The sequence below is a fragment of the Acinonyx jubatus genome, chromosome C2 (genome assembly GCF_027475565.1).
Source record: "Acinonyx jubatus isolate Ajub_Pintada_27869175 chromosome C2, VMU_Ajub_asm_v1.0, whole genome shotgun sequence".
In the NCBI taxonomy this organism is placed as follows: domain Eukaryota; kingdom Metazoa; phylum Chordata; class Mammalia; order Carnivora; family Felidae; genus Acinonyx; species Acinonyx jubatus.
In genome coordinates this window covers 119491504-119508102 of record NC_069384.1, presented here as the reverse complement: position 1 = coordinate 119508102, position 16599 = coordinate 119491504, and the positions used below count along the sequence as shown (strand labels likewise).

Below are 16599 nucleotides of genomic sequence, written 5' to 3'. Positions count from 1 at the left end.
TTTGTGGTCTATTCTTGAGCAGCACTTTACCCCAGAAGTTATACACCATGGAATTAAACTCATTTATGGGAAGAAGGGAAAAACAAATAAACAAACAAAAACAGAATACATTTTGAAACTTTTAACAGAAAAGTTTCTATAGAATAACCATATATTACACATAAAATATTTAAGCCTAGTTTAATTAGAGGCTCTTTTTAGTGTTAATTTCAATCTCTTAAAGAGATTTTTGTACATTATGTTCCTGATGTACAAAAATAAAGATTTTATATTATAGTAAGATGTCTTTTATCAGTTTGGTATAAGACCAATTCAAATAATAAAGAACAAAATCTGGCATGCTACTGGGGAATAAAAAATTTTATTTTTTGAAACACACCTTATTTATTATATACTTTGCTTTGCCCATGTTGAGATCTTTGCTCTATTTTCTTTTGGCTAGAGTACCTCCTTGGGTAATTTCCTCAGAAAGTATATGCTGCATGGCCAGAAAATGTCCCTTTTGTACTTAATATGAATGCTATCTTAGCCTGGCGCCAGATTATTGACTCCTTGATCTTTTTCCTAATATGTACATGTTCCACTTTCTAAATTTTACAACTACTTCCATGCCAGTCTAGTTTTTTTCTTTAGAAATAAACGGCTCTTCCTATCTTGAAGCTTTTCTTTATTCTTGGGAATCAGATAATTCATACACATAGGACTGTCTTAGTTTATCTTTTTTTTTTTTTCAATTTGGTAAGCTATTTCAGTCTGTGTAGTAAGGTCTTTCTTCTGCTCATGGAAATTTATTTCCAATTTGTCGCTTCAATTTTTACATTTTTGTAACTCCATTTCCATAATTACATTTTCATATGCCACAAAAGACTAGTATTCACATATTTTTTTCTCTTATCTTTCCTCTGTATCTCTTACCTCTTACTTTTATCTTCTATTTGTTTCCTCTTCTTTGTTTTTAAATTTTGCCTGATTCCTATTTGGATTTTCAGCACTATTTTTTGTTTTATTAGTATTTCTTTTTACATTTTACATATCTTGGTTTTGTTCCTCAAAACTCTTTATGTTTTCCAGACATTTCTTTGTAATATTTTCTTTCATCCCTTTAAGTTTGACTTCTGTTGGTGTTATTTTAATCTTCTGTTTCTCCCATCCTCTCTGCCTGCATAGGAGCTACCTGTTGAGCTTGGTCACTCCCATTCAGGGCACTGTATGCTCCTACACTGTGCTCTCTTTCAGGTTAGGCTTATGGGGTTATCAGGCAATGAGAGGTAGGGGAGTGAACCTTGGCTCTCTAGTTTCTGGAGATATGAGAAAGATTAGGCCTCCCCACTCAGATTGGAAGAGGGGCAGTGCAGACCAAACAGTACTGATGTCATTTGGCAGGCTCACCCAGGGATTCGCCCGGCCACCTTTCTTCTCCACATGATAAGAGGATTTTCTCCTGGCTCAGCAGGCTGGATCCATAGAAAACATGTAGAGTGTCTTTAGCAGCGTCTAGTATTTTCACCAATAACACTCAGGTAGTGCCCTCTACAGACCCTGGGCCTACGTTGTCTACTTGAGAACTCAAGGCTTCATTCTTGCTGGGTTTCACTTCAGCTTCAGCAGGAAGCCACACTTCTCTTCCCCAGGAGGAGAGAGAGGCAGGACCATGAACTAAGATCCTATTCATCACCAGTAACATGTATCTGTTCACTCCCTAAAATTAGTTCACATGTGAGAAAGTGCTTATCTCATTCTCTCTAATGAAGGATATGTTATCTCTCTTGGGAAGATAACCAGAGAGGAATCGGTTTCCTTATTTCTAGTAAATAAGAGTCCTCGGTATTTTAAATGAGCATGGGGAAGTCTTAGGGGATCGCCCGGAGCAAGCAGATGTGACGAGTAGCAATTAAAAGTGATACTGCTAGGGAAAAAATGTCCCCTTACCTGTGTTACTGGGGCACAGCAGAGAAACAAGGCTATGTAATATACAGGCTGTTCGCAAAGTGAAACAACCTAAATGTCCATCATCTGATGAATGAATAAATAAATTCTGGCACTTCCATATAATGGAATATTCAGCAATAAAAAGAAATAAGTACTGATATATGCCATGACATGGGTGAACCTTGCAATGTTATGATGAGTAAAAGATGGCAGTTACAAGATGCCACATATTGTTTGATTCTATCCACATGAAATGTCCAGAATAGGCAAATCCATAGAGACAGAAAGTAGATCCATGGTAGCTGAGGAGAGGTGGATAGAATAGGAAGTCAATGCCAGTGCATATGGAGGTTTCTTTTAGGGGGAATAAAAATGTTCTAAAATTAGATGGTGGTGATGGTTGCACCGTCCTGAGACATACTAAAGAACACTGAATTTTACACCTCAAATAGGTGAATTATTTGGTTTGTGGATTATATCTCAATAAAACTGTAAAATAAAAGCAAAAAATATTTACATAGACTGTTCTGCAACTGCTTCATCCCCTTCTTAATGTGCCATAGACAGCGTTCTGCATCAATAAGATATACAACTACACCATTACATGTGACTGTACAATGTCCCACTGTATGGATATACTGTAATGCTTTATTATTAGACAGGAACTTATTTCCAACTGCTGCACTAATACGTCTTTGCATATCTGTCCCATTGTTTTCTTAGGAAACAAAGAATAGAATGAGGCCAAAGGGTCTGCACTCTATAAATTGACACATATTGCCTGCTTGTCCTCCAGAAAGGCCATACCAGTTAATATTCATCACAAAGGAGGGGTGCCTGGGTGGCTCAGTTGGTTGGGCCTCCAACTTTGGCTCAGGTCATGATCTTGTGGTTCATGGGTTCAGGCCCTGCATCAGGCTCTGTGCTGACAGCTCAGGGCCTGGAGCCTGCTTCAGATTCTCTGTCTCCATCTGTCTTTCTGCCCCTTCCCAGCTTGCACTCTCTCTCTCAAAAAAAAAAAAATAAATAAACATTAAAAAAACATTCATCACAAAGGAAAACAAGAAGAGTTTTTTCTCTATAGTCCCACCAATGCTGACCGTCATCAAACTACTTAATCTCTGCCAATTACAGGTGACATCAGTTTTTAGATGTGTATTTCTTTGATTATTGAATTGAATTGCATTTTTTTTGTTTTGTTTTGTTTTGTTTTTTAGTAATCTCTACACCCTGTGTGGGGCTTGAACTCAAGACCCTGAGATCAACAGTCACAAGCTCTTCTGACAGAGCAGCCATGTGACTCTGAATAGCATTTTTTAATAGTTATTTGATTTGTGATATCTGTACTTCTGTCCTTTGTCCATTTTTGTCATTTTTTTTAAGTTTATTTATTTACTTTGAGAGAGAGAGGGAGAGACAGAGGGAGAGAGAGAGAGACAGAGCGTGCAAGCTTGGGGAGGGGCAAAGAGAGAGAATCCAAAGCAGGGTCCGCACTGCCTGACACAGAGCTCCATCTCATGACCACGAGATCATGACTTGGGCCCTAATTAGGAGCCAGACACTTAACTGACTGAGCCAGCCAGGTACCCCCACTTTTTTTCGTCATCTTTATTAATTTTTCTGACGTATGCTACAAATTGTTCTTACCAAGTTGTTTTTTAACTTTGCTTATGGCACCCTTCTCCTTACACATTCTAATAATTTATATAAATTTATTATTCTTTTTCTTTATGGTATCTGGCCTTAATGCCTAGCCTTTTACTATCCCAGTATAATAAAACAATGCCCTATATTTTCTAGTTCCTTTTATGTCTCATTTGAACAATCCATTCATTCCCTACTGATCTGTAGTCCTATGGCATTCTTGAATTCTTTAAGTGTGGCCTATGAAATCTGTCTATAAGATGACTTACCTAATTGTTGAGCCCATTTTATGACTGTACCAGTGTCTCCTGCATTGCTTTCAGCTAAGCATACAACTTCTTGCCCAATCTTCCACCCAATTAGTGGATAAAAGCCTTAGAAACAAAGAAACAGTATAAGTCAAATATAAATAGATAATTCATCCAGAGATGACTACAGTAGAAAAATTTGATTTTCTTAAAAAATAGCAAAGTGGCAGGGTGCCTGGGTGGCTCAGTTGGTTAAGCATCCGACTTCGGCTCAGGTCATGATCTCGCAGTCCGTGAGTTCGAGCCCTGCATCAGGCTCTGTGCTGACAGCTCAGAGCCTGAGGCCTCTTTCAGATTCTGTGTCTCCCTCTCTCTCTGACCCTCCCCCGTTCATGCTCTGTCTCTCCCTGTCTCAAAAATAAATAAACATTTAAAAAAAAAAATAGCAAAGTGGCTCTGAAGTCAGTGGTCTCACAAATTTCTAACCTCTTAGCCTTAGTTTCCTCAATTGTAAAATGGTCTACCTCAGAGAGCTACTGTGAGAATAAACTGAGTTAATGCATAAAAAGAACTTAGTGCAGTGCCTGATATGTAAAATGAACATTAGCTTTTATTATCCATAGGCATGTCTATGTCTCTAGAAACAGAGGAATGGAACCAACTACACTATCTCATTTATTTGTGGAGGTTCCTAAGTAGAAACAACCTGTTGCAATCAATGATCAGATTTTCTAGCTTCCATTTCCCTAGTTAGGGGAAAAGGAAGAGCTTGAGGGGGATGGAAGGTAAGAAAAAAATATATATATATATTAATATATATATATTTATATATATGTATATATATATATTTTAAGAGAAACCAAGCTTCTTTATTTTTTTTAATGTTTACTTTTGAGAGAGAGAGAGAGAGAGAGGAGAGAGAGAGAAAGCGCGAGCACGAGTGGGGGAGGGGCAGAGAAAGAGGGAGTCACAGAATCTGAAGCAGGCTCCAGGCTCTGAGCTGTCAGCACAGAACCCAACGCGAGGCTCTAACTCACAGACCGTGAGATCATGACCTGGGCCAAAGCTGGAAGCTTAACCGGCTGAGCCACCCAGGCACCCTAAGAAAAACATTTTAAAATCTACCTCTTAGTAACCACAGTAGGAGACCATAGCCCAGATTAAGAGCCCACAGGCCTCTTAGGGTGTTCTTCCACAATCTAAATTTCTTGGTTTATACATGCTAGGATGTCTTCCATCGGGGAGATCAATTTCTTGCCAATTGCCATTACATATGCATGGAACACTAGTTGAGAATTACCACAAAAAAAAATTTTTTTTTCACAAAAAGAATTGCTAACACATAAAAAGAAAATTTAGAGGCCTAGAAAGATGTTTTAAACACATATAACAAATTAGGCAAATATTTGGAAAACTGACCAAAATACCCTAATCCTGAGTTTTTCTATAACATCTTTCTCATTTTTTATGCTTTTAAGGAAAGAAGGGAAATAGAAATTAACTAAGAATAATAACAAAAAAATATATTACAGAGTGTCCTTAATATAAACTGGGAAAACAGTATCAGAAAAGTTAAATATGAAAATAAGTGATATTTGTCAATAAAAAAGATAAATTCTAACTACCTCCAACAGTATGTTGCACGCTATTTCCAGTATTAATATCCAAAAATGTCCCAGTTCCCATGGTAAGTTTCACGTCTCCAGTCTGGAAGCAGCATTCTCCAAACATGGCTGATTGCTGATCGGCGACCTACCAAAAATGTTCAAATGTAAGATGGCTGATCCTTAGCAGTGGCCTATTTCACTGTATCCCACTGTCTCCTATACTATATTCTCATACTTCAAAATTTTGTTTTCTTTTTTCCTTTTCTTAAAAAAAAAAAAAATCCCTGGAAAGAACAAAGAGCAACAATAAGATAGAAGTCTCTCTAGGGAATGTGCCTCGGGAATTTTTAGTGGGCAATCTACTTTATGATTTTTAAGTGTCACAGGAATAATCTTAGAAATAAAGGTCAGAATAAAAATTGTGCAGAAAAAACAACGAAGATTTTTTAACTTAAAAGCAGTTTCATTCATTAGTCAAATAACTGACCTCACAAATTTCTCTTTTAACGAGTGATAGGTGTATGCTTAATCTAAATACATGTAGGTCGAAACCACACATTCCCAACCATACATTTTTGTTAGAAGAAAAAATATAACATCTTGTGAAAATAATTAAATGTACATATACATTGTTAAGTAACAAAAATTCAATGGGGTAAATTTTAAAGATCTAATTGGCTTTATTAATTGATGCATGAATTGGGCAGCACCCTATCTAGCAGAGGTGAGCTCCAAAGGGCTAAAGAAAAGGATAGTTTTTAGAAGTAGAGAAAGAGTGGAGAAAAAAGGAAACTATTGGCAAAGAATCCATTGTTTTAGGCAAGGTCACCTTCCTAAGGGGAACAGAGGAGTCTATCGTTAAACTTCCTAGTGCTGACCAGGAAATTCCCATGTTGACTGGTTAAGGGTTATATTTCTGGGGGGTTGAAACTATACATAGATTAGTTGTTAAGTCTTGGTTAACTGGCTTGGGACCACCATTTGACGCCTGTGGTTTTCTTTTTAACAGTTTCCTCCCCTTTGATCAGACTCTCAGCTTAACTGAGAGATGTGATCAAAATTTAAAGCATTAGCGCCATTCTCTGCCATCAGCTCCAGAGCTGATCAGTTGTTACTGGTCCTTTGTGTGTCACTCACAGGTCATGATGGTTTTTTTGCTTAATCTCTGTGACATTCACAGGTTACAACTTCAGGTTCACAATTTCTAAGTCAATTGTCCTTTTCATTCCTTTTCTGACATTCCAGACTTAGGGAGATCATTTGCTTGGTGGTTAGCAGCAGTTAACATGCATTTAAAGCTTCTGAGAGAATACAATGTACCAGGGGGATTATTACGATAACTACAAACAGGATAATTCCCAGTGTTTTGAGAGCACTTCAGAGCTATAGTCCCCAAGACTGAAAACAATTAAAATCAAAGAAAGACCCTGCTGAAGAAGTTATTCTTTTAAACCAAGCAGCTTGCTCAGTGATCTTATGTAATTAAATTTCAATTTCCCCAGAAGGGTTAATCCAGATACAGCAGGTGGTGTTGGCCACAGCAGAGGTACCTCCTTGTTCAGCCAGAAGATATTCAGGGGCTGTCCTACTATTAAGAACAACTTTGGCCAAAGAGTCTAAGGATCTTTGTTGGACAGCAGTTGCTTTAGCAGCAGATTTTGCAATAATTTCAAGAATTGAGAAGTTCCTGATCATAGGTTTATTTACGCTTATCCCTAATAAGGGACGTAGGGACCTACCAAGAGGAATGAATCCTGAATCATAAAAGCCTCCCAGCAGATCCTTTCTAGCTCAACAATGAAACTTCTGGGGAGTTGTCCAAAGAAATGCCTTATTTTGCTTGTGAAAAGTTAGGGGGTCAGTTAGACTTTCTCATGGCCTGAAATAAAAGGTTGTTCTAAATTCCAAAGGTTTACCCCCTTAACAATGGCCTGGGGAGAAACAGATGAGGGCATTTTCTTTCCAGGTCAATGTTACAGTAAAAGAAAGGAGAAAGAGAAAGAGTTTCATGTTTAAAGTCTTGATCCATAGTCTTGGGCAGAAGCAGGATGCCTTGATGTAAGCAATTTCTCTTCCTCATCAATTTGATTTGGAGGTTTCCAGTGTCTGTACAGGGCCTGGTTGCAGGTGGAGCCTTCACAAGCTGAGAGATATGTACTCAAGGCTCCATCCCTTCTGGTTTTGCAGCAGTATCAGTGATCAGGAGCCCTTGGTAAGATTCCTCTTCAAATGGTGCCTGAGAGCTACCTTCCTCTGATAATGTTTCCCGAATACCTAAATCTCCAAGCTCTACATTGTGACCAACAGGATCATTTGAATTGGAATCTGAGAAGGTTTCTTTAACTTGTTGATGATAGGCTTGAGCATAAGATATTAGAGGTTTACAGTAGTTGGTCTTAATAGCATGAGACAACAAAGGATCAGCAGACACTTGTATACTGATAGAATTTCAATAAGTTTTGCGAGGTTTTCGTTAAGGCTCATAGGATTTGCCCTGTGAAATGGGTGCCTCGATTGCTGGAGATTGTGGAAGGTATGCCCCAAATGGGAATACGTTTTCTAACAGTTTCTTTGCTACTGTGAGGGCATCACAGCTTTGCAGCAGTGAAAGGCTTCAACCCATCCATAAAACATACAAACAATAACAAGAATATACTGATAACCCATAGTAAATGGCAGTTGAATGAAGTCCAGTTGCAGGTGTTAAAAGGGGTCAGAGCAGGGAGGTCTGAGGCTCTGGGAACAAAATCAGTTTTTCCAGGAGGACCTGACAAATCAGAAATTCCTGGTAAATTGTTTTTGCAATATTATAGAAGTCTCCCTCCCAATGTCTATTCATAATTTGGGTTATCTTAAATGCCCTATGGTGCATGAAGGAATATACAAATTGAAAAATAGTGTTTGCCAGGGAGCTGGGAAGAACTAAGCAGTCATCTTGGTTTTCCGATAGCCCCAACTACTCATTTAATTGGCAATGTTTACCCATCTTAATTTCTCTGACTCAGCACCAGGCTGTTGCCATGTTATAGGACATTAGCATGGCAAAAATCTGGCAATGAGAGGACTTTTTTTTTCAGAAGCAGAATGGGCTTTATGCACATGTGCCAAAATCTTACAACATAAAGAAGGCTTAGTATTACTTCTTTTTTAAAAATTTATTTACTTAAATTCAAGTTAGTTAACATACAGTGTAATAATGATTTCAGGAGTAGAATTTAGCGATTCATCACTTACATATAACATCCAGTGCTCTACCCAACAAGCGCCCTCCTCAATGCCCATTACCCATTTAGCCCATCCCCCACCCCACACCTCTCTAGCAACTGTTTTCTGTATTTAAGAGTCTCTTAAGGTTTGCCTCTCTGTTTTTATCTTATGTTTCCCTCCCCTCACCTATGTTTATCCATTTTGTTTCTTAAATTCCAGATATGAGTGAAATCATATATTTGTCTTTCTCTGACTGATTTATTTTGCTTAGCGTTAACACTCTCCAGTTCTATCCACATTGTTGCAAATGGCAAGATCTCATTATTTTTGATTGCTGAGTAATATTCCATTGTATATACATACCACATTGTTATTCATTCATCTATGGACATTTGGGCTCTTTCCATATTATGGCTATTGTTGATAGTGCTGCTATAAACATTGGGGTGCTTGTGCCCCTTCAAATCAGCATTTTTTTATCCTTTGGATAAATACCTAGAAGTACAATTGCTGGGTCATAGGGTAGTTCTATTTTTAATTTTTTGAGGAACCTTCATACTCCAGCGTGGCTGCACCTGTTTGCATTCTCACCAGCAGTGCAAAGGGGTTCCTCTCTCTCCACATCTCTCCAACATCTGTTGTTGCCTGAGCTATTAATGTTAGCCATTCTGACCAGTATGGTTTTGATTTGCAATTGCCTAATGATGAGTAATGTTGAGCATCTTTTCATGTGTCTGTTAGCCATCTGGATGTCTTCTTTGGAAAAGTGTCTATTCATGTCTTCTGCCCATTTCTTCACTGGATTATTTGTTTTTTTGGGTATTGAGTTTGATGAATTCTTTATAGATTTTGGATACTAACCTTTATTTGATATGTCACTTGCAAATATATTCTCCCATTCCATCCAATGCCTTTTAGTTTTGTTGACTGTTTCCTTTGCTGTGCAAAAGATTGTTTCCTTTGCTGTGCGGGGGATCTCATACCCCCCGCTGTTCAGGCAGCCCCCACAGAATAGTGAGGGCAGTCAGCTCACCCCACTCCAGCTCCACAACTCTCCTACATTTTTTCTTTGGCATGCAGCTGGGATTCGAAACCCTAAGTCTTAAAGGACCACGTGGATCCTCTCTCTTCCTCTGGAGTACAGCTAATGAAATTTTGGCTGGCACCTACAGGGTCTTTTGTCCTTGGGGAAGCAATAAACCCTCTTCCAAAAGCCTTCCAGGAAGGGAATGTTCTCTCCCAGTGAACCCTGGAGATCCCTATACCACCCTATGCACTCCATGGCCAGCTCCCTCCTCTCCAGAGGCATGAGCCACAGCTCTGGTCCAGAGAAAGTTGTACACTTCCAAAACCTCAGAATTTGAGCTCCAAACATTGTTTGCAAAACACATCTGGGACCCTTAGTATTTCTCACTCCCCAGTCCATGGTCCAGAGAGGTTTTCCCTCTTGTGTCAACTCTCAACCTCTCTGTCTTACCCTCCCTTGTCTCTCTCCACAGAAAGGGTTCCCTCCCCTCAGCAACACCATCATTTTTCTCTCCCCCAGTTCACTTCCATGTACCTCACACTTGCCAAGCTGTCTCCCTCTACCTGTAGGGATTCTTCTGTCACTCAGTGGATAGATTTCCTGGATGTTCCAAGTGATCAATACAACTGTGTTTGAGGGACAAGGAAAATCCCAGTCCCCCTACTTCTCCACCATCTTCAGTGCGACAGCCTCTTAATGAATCTTTTCTTGCCCATTATTACACTGCAACTAGTGATTATTTTGAAATGTAAATTCATTCATGCCCTTCCCCTCACACAGAGTCACTTAAGCCTCTAGTGGTTTCCCAATCATTTAGAATAGCATTTCCAATGCTTACCAGAGAATAGAAAGTCCTGCATTATCCACTATGCTACGCATAGCTTTCTTTAATTTCATCTTCTAACACGTTCCTCACGGTCATGAAACTCTGGGTGCTCTGACCCCTACCATCCCCTGATCTTTCTAAAACATTTACTCCCTCTTTGGCATCCACCATTCTCATTGCCTGGTACACTCCTCCCATATGTATCTATGTGATTGCTCATCACTTCTTTTGGATCTCTGCTCAGAAGTCACTCAGAGAGGCCTTCCTTGATTCTCATATTTGACAATGCTTCCCATGTCATTTAACATGTCAAATAAACTTAAATAGTTTAGCAAATTCTTTGGAATGTTCCAGGCCAAAAAGACTTAAGCCAATCCAAAGTCCAAACAAACAGGGGCGCCTGGGTGGCTTAGTCAGTTAAGTAGCTGACTTTGGCTCAGGTCATGATCTCACGGTTTGTGGGCTCGAGCCCAGCATCAAGCTCTGTGCTGACAGCTTGGAGCCTGGAGCCTGCTTAGATTCTGTGTCTCCCTCTCACTCTTCCCCTCCCCTGCTCATTGTCTGTCTCTCAAAAATGAATAAGTATTAAAAAAATTTTTTTTAAGTGCAAACTTTGTCCTTTTAAAACAGAAAACCAAACTCTAACTTTGTACCAGCTTAGTTTTGATACTAAAATCAACTCATTCCAATGTGAGTCCTGACCACATATACAATTCCTTTCCAGAGATTCCTTTTTCACAAACTTTCTACAACTATTTTTTCCTTAAAAAAAAAAAAAATACATCTCAATTCCTTACACCTTTTTTTTAAAATCAAAAACATATATTTTACTTCCCTTGCATATGGAGATGTTTCCCTTATTATTTCTAGTAGTGTCAAACAATCGGGAACTGTCTGTTATACCAGCATTCTTTAGATTGGCAAATTTATAAATACATTTTATAATTTTTAGAAGCATATGCCTTTTAAATTTTCCAATGTAGCACTAATGATGTGGGGAACAAAGACAAAAGAAAAAAAAATAATTTCCTTACAACTTCGAGCCCATTGACAAGTCCTTGAGACAGGAAGTAACCTTCCCGTAGGTACTCTGCGGCCTCAATGATAACACTTTGCTAAGGGCAAAAGGCAATTTTAGCTTAACATTATCCTGACCTCCAGGATCCTGTAAGTCTCCTTTAACATATAAAAATTCTTTTAGAAACCTCCTTTATCTCTACGCCCCAGGATATAGGTTAGCAATCATCCTCCAAGCATATGGCTCACTGATACACATCTAAAGGGTCTCATGACTAAGGTTTTACTAGACAGTACTTTTAAATGACCTTTTCCTAACAACAGCTAGCCCTTAAAGGTCCTGGAAACCTTGTTTCCAGAGTTCCTTAGAGACTCATGCTATCCCTAAACCTCTCCCAAGAATGTATATAATCAGTCACCCGTCACTACACTAGTACAGCTCTTTCCTATAGGTCCTGTCCCCATGCTTTAATAAAACCACCTTTTTGCACTGAAGACATCTCAAGAATTCTTTCTTGGACTTGGCTTTGAACCCCAGCATTTCCACATCATTAAAACATCCAATTATATTTTAGTTTTTCTGTAATAAGAAGCCACAAGTAGATAAATCTATGTTCAATAATTAATGTTTTAGTATTTCATGTTATTTACGAATGATCTAGATATTTAATGAATTTAACTTAACTCATTACTTAACGTAACTCAGCAAAACCTTAAGATGTTGGGTTACCAAAAAGATTTAGGAAACTATTTAAAAGTTTACCTAAATTTTTGGGGCGCCTGGGTGGTTAAGTCGGTTGAGTGTCTGACTTCAGCTCAGGTCATGATCTCACAGTTTGTGAGTTTAAGCCCCACGTTGGGCTCTGTGCTGACAGCTCAGGGCCTGGAGCTGGCTTCGGAGTCAGTGTCTCCCTCTCTCTCCCCCCCTTCCCCACTTGTGCGCGTGCATGCGCGCTCTCTCTCTCTCTCTCAAAAATAAAAATAAAACATTTTTTAAAATTGGGGCAATTTTGGGACTGGTGAAGAAATAGTAAACTTTGGATTGCCTCTAGAGCTACATTTTTAGTTTTGTAAAGATTGTAAGATAAGGACAGTTGCTTTCAATTCCTCTAAAAATTGGGTTGTAACTTAAATGACATAGGTTGATCCACCTATCCAACTATATTATTCTTGGTTTGCTTCATTTTCTTCTAGGGACATACTTTGAATTTTCAACATTTCTGGTGGTATTGAATAAACCCCCATGGGTGTAAAAAGGGTCCCCAAAGAGGTGCAAAGGATACTACCTTCCCTAGATCTAAAGTCACTCTCAATGACAGTCAAAATAAAGAACAGTGCTGACAGTGTAGAACCTGCTTGGGACTCTCCCTCCCTCTCTCTCTGCCCCTCCCCATGTGCTATGCTCACGCTTGTACATTCTCTCTCACAAAATAAATAAATACACTTTAAAAAAGAACTTTCATAGGGGTGCCTGGGTGGCTCAGTTGGTTAAGTGTCAGACTTCAGCTCAGGTCATGATCTCACAGTCCCTGAGTTCGAGCCCCGCGTCGGGCTCTGTGCTCACAGCTCAGAGCCTGGAGCCTGCTTTGGATTCTGTGTCTCCCTCTCTCTCTGCCCCTCCCCTGCTCATGCTCTGTCTCTCTCTGTCTCAAAAATAAATAAAAACATTTAAAAAAAATTAAAAATGAACTTTCACCCTTTGCTGGCTCCTGCCAGTTTTTCCAGGAACCCCTCTGCAGGCTCTGATATCTACCAGAGTTTCCTCTTGACTGTTTCATGGAGTAATGTAGCAGTGTTATCAGAAAATCCCTCAGTTTCAACAACTCTAAGAGAGGCCTATTTGGGTGTCCTCCTTTGAAGGTAAATACAGGGGTGTCTATAAGGCCATTAATGTGGTAGAGTTTTGTTTATCATTGTGCAGTCTTTTCAGAGTGGAAAACCAATTCAGACTGAGGATGAGTGGAATGAGTATTCCAAGGTGGAAAGAGTGGAGCAGTAGGAGTTACATCAGTCTTTTGTTTGGGGTACTTCTTCTATCTTTAATTTTTCATTAGCCTTTTGCAATGAATCTTTTAATGAAACAACTTGGGAATTTTGAAACCTTTTGGAGGCTTCTGCTTGCCAATTAAAACAGGTATCTCATTCTGTTTAATTTGGGAATCCTTGCTTCACTGTGCATTTCTTTTTTTTTTTTTTCTTTTCAATGTTTATTTATTTTTGAGAAAGAGAGAGAGAGAGAGAGAGGGAGGGAGACAGAGAGAGAGCATGAGTAGGGGAGGGGCAGAGAGAGAGGGAGACACAGAATCCAAAGCAGGCTCCAGGCTCTGAGCTATCAGCACAGAGCCCGATGCAGGGCTTGAACTCAGGGACTGTGAGATCATGACCTGAGCTGAAGCTGGACACTTAATCGACTGAGCCACCCAGGAGCACGCCAAGTGCATTTCTTAAATGATATTATCTAATTGGAATGTTCCCATAACAGCCATTGTATTTCTAGGTTGTAATTCCCTCGAAGGCTGGCAGCAGTTTGGTAGGATTCTAGGTGCAAATGGAGTTAACCCATATTTCTGTCCAGCCATATGTAACTGCAAATGGGGTGTAACTCATATTTCCGTCTGGCCTTATTTTGGAACCCCCAACCTGATGGTTACCCAGCCAAGTTCCTCAGGACACAAAACAAGCTTAGGAAGATTGTGCCATTTTTGCAAGACACCTGCAACTGCCAGGACTATAGTTCTTAGACATAAAGTAAGCCGGGTGTGCCAGAAGGTGGCATGCTTGACTATTTAGAATTTAAAGATCCCATTAGCAAGCCTTTGGGTTTCTGGAGCTGAACTAATCCTTAAAAGGGACTTCAGGTTGGGGCTGTTGGGTTGGGGATCATGCATATTTTACAGTGTACCTTACTGTATAGAAGTTTTCTTGAGGTTGGTGGGTGAACTTGTGTCAATCTAACCTACTCTGTGATCAACTTCTTCTATTTTCTTGAGCTGAGCGCTCTAACACCCTTTAAATGCTCAACCTGCACCGACCAGTTTTTGCAGTTTTTTGGCATCTTGAGATCTCTGACAGCAATAGCTTTTATCTACACAAAACAAGACAAACATGCGCACCTTAATGTATCAGCAACAACCAAAAGATGTTACTGTGTCCTGGCCAAAAGAAGGCCCTGTGCTCACCACCACCAATTCTTGCTGGGTGGGAACCTTGCTGGGGTTTTCCAGCAATTCCAGGGAAATTGTGGTCTGAAAGGCTAGGGATTTGGCTCTGGGCAGACCCTTTTGTCAGCTCAGTTGGGCTCCAGGCAAAACTGCCAGCCCTGGGCATAACCTTCTGGCAGCTCAAGCTAACCCACCCTGTAAAGGAAAGCCAATTAGACTGAGGAGCTTGAATGCACAAAGAGCAGAGCTCAGAACCAAGAGGGAACTTACCCACAGCCCTCAGAAATAGCGAGAAAGACACTGAATTCAAAGAGTATGCGGGATACCATGCCTGCTTCTCTTTGTCCCTGAATGCTGCTGGAAATTCACTTTGGATCTTGTTGCTGCCTGCCACCCAATCTGTTTAATAACAAAAACTTTAACCGAGTAAATTTTAAGTTCTAATTGGCTTTATTAGTCAATTCATGAATCAGGCAGCATCCCATCTAGCAAGCAGGGGGTGGGGTGGGGGTGGGGGGGGCTCCAAAAAGCTACAGCAAAAGAAAGATTTTTTTTTTTTTTTTAGTGTTTATTTACTTCTGAGAAAGAGAGAGACAGAACGTGAGCAGGGGAGGGGTAGAGAAAGATGGAGACAGAATCTGAAGCAGGTTCCAGGCTCCAAGCTGTCAGCACAGAGCCCAACGCGGGGCTCAAACAAAAAAACCACGAGATCATGACCTGAGCTATAGTTGGACACTTAGCCAACTGAGCCACCCAGGTGCCCCAGAAAAAGGAAGATTTTTAAAGGTAGAGAGGGAGTGTAAAAAAGGAAATTATTAGCAAAAAAAAAAAAAAAAAAAATCCATTGTTTTAGGCAAAATTGCCATACTATGGGAAATTTGCCTATCAGTAAATTTCCTAGTGCTGATGGAAAATTCCCATGTTGACTGGCTAAGGGTTACATTTCTGGGGTTTGAAACTATTAGGCCATGTATTATTAAGTCTTGGTTTACTAATTGGGCCATCATTTGGGGCCTTTGGTTTTCTTTCCTTTCTTTCTTTTTTTCTTTATTTTTTTTTTTAATTTTATTTATTTTTAAGGCAGAGAGAGACAGAGCATGAGTGGGGATGGGGTAGAGAAAAAGAGGGAGACACAGAATTGGAAGCAGGTTCCAGGCTCTGAGCTGTGAGCACAGAGCCCGACACGGGGCTCGAACTCACAAGCTGTGAGATCATGACCTAAGCCGAAGTCGGATGCTTAACCAACTGAGCCACCCAGGCGCCCCATCTTTCTTTCTTTTTTTTTTTTTTTAAAGATTTTACTTTAATTTTATTTATTTATTTATTTATTTACTTACTTACTTACTTATTTACTTACTTACTTAAGAGAGAGAGAGAGAGAGAGTCAGGGAGGGAGAGAGAGAATTTAAAGCAGGATATAGGCCCAGGCAGAGCCTGATGTGGGGCTTTATCTCAGGACCAGGAGATCATGACCCTGTGGTGGCCTGTGGTGGCTTAACCAACTGAGCCACTTAGGTGCCCTAAGATTTTATTTTTAAAGAATCTCTACACCCAATGTGGGGCTCAAACTTCCAGCCCAGAGATCCAGAATCTCATGCTCCACTCACTAAGCCAGTCAGGCACCCATCTTTTTAACAACATACAGCAATATTATAAGGACTAAAACTCCCATCTGAAGAATACTTTGTCACTAACCTTCAATTCTTCCAGCCATACCTTAATCTGAACCTGTGTCTACCATTAGGTTGAATAAGTCTAATCCTCTCTAAGTGACCAGGAATTTGTAACTTAGGAATTAAATTCCCCTTCCCTTACCCAATTCCTCCATCTACTATAGCAACCATACATCTAGGGAAAGATGGTCTGTACTTCCTACTTAAGCTATTATAGGAAATCAAAGTCAAGGTCAGAGTTTCAACACCCCCCCCCCCCC

General features: G+C 39.8%; 1 protein-coding gene across 5 annotated transcripts in view; it reads right to left on the bottom strand.

Moving 5' to 3' along the window:
* The window catches only part of GK5 (glycerol kinase 5), a 77701-nt gene that overhangs the window by 23754 nt on the left and 37348 nt on the right, over window positions 1–16599 (bottom strand). For 4 of the 5 annotated variants that reach the window (XM_027061690.2, XM_027061692.2, XM_027061689.2 and 1 more), the window contains 2 exons: window positions 5447–5573; window positions 3843–3947 (listed from right to left, as the gene is read on the bottom strand). In XM_027061690.2, coding sequence (XP_026917491.1) covers window positions 3843–3947; window positions 5447–5573 — 232 coding nt within the window. The remainder of the gene's footprint in view (window positions 1–3842; window positions 3948–5446; window positions 5574–16599) is intronic. The other variant, XM_053221363.1, reaches the window with a different exon arrangement.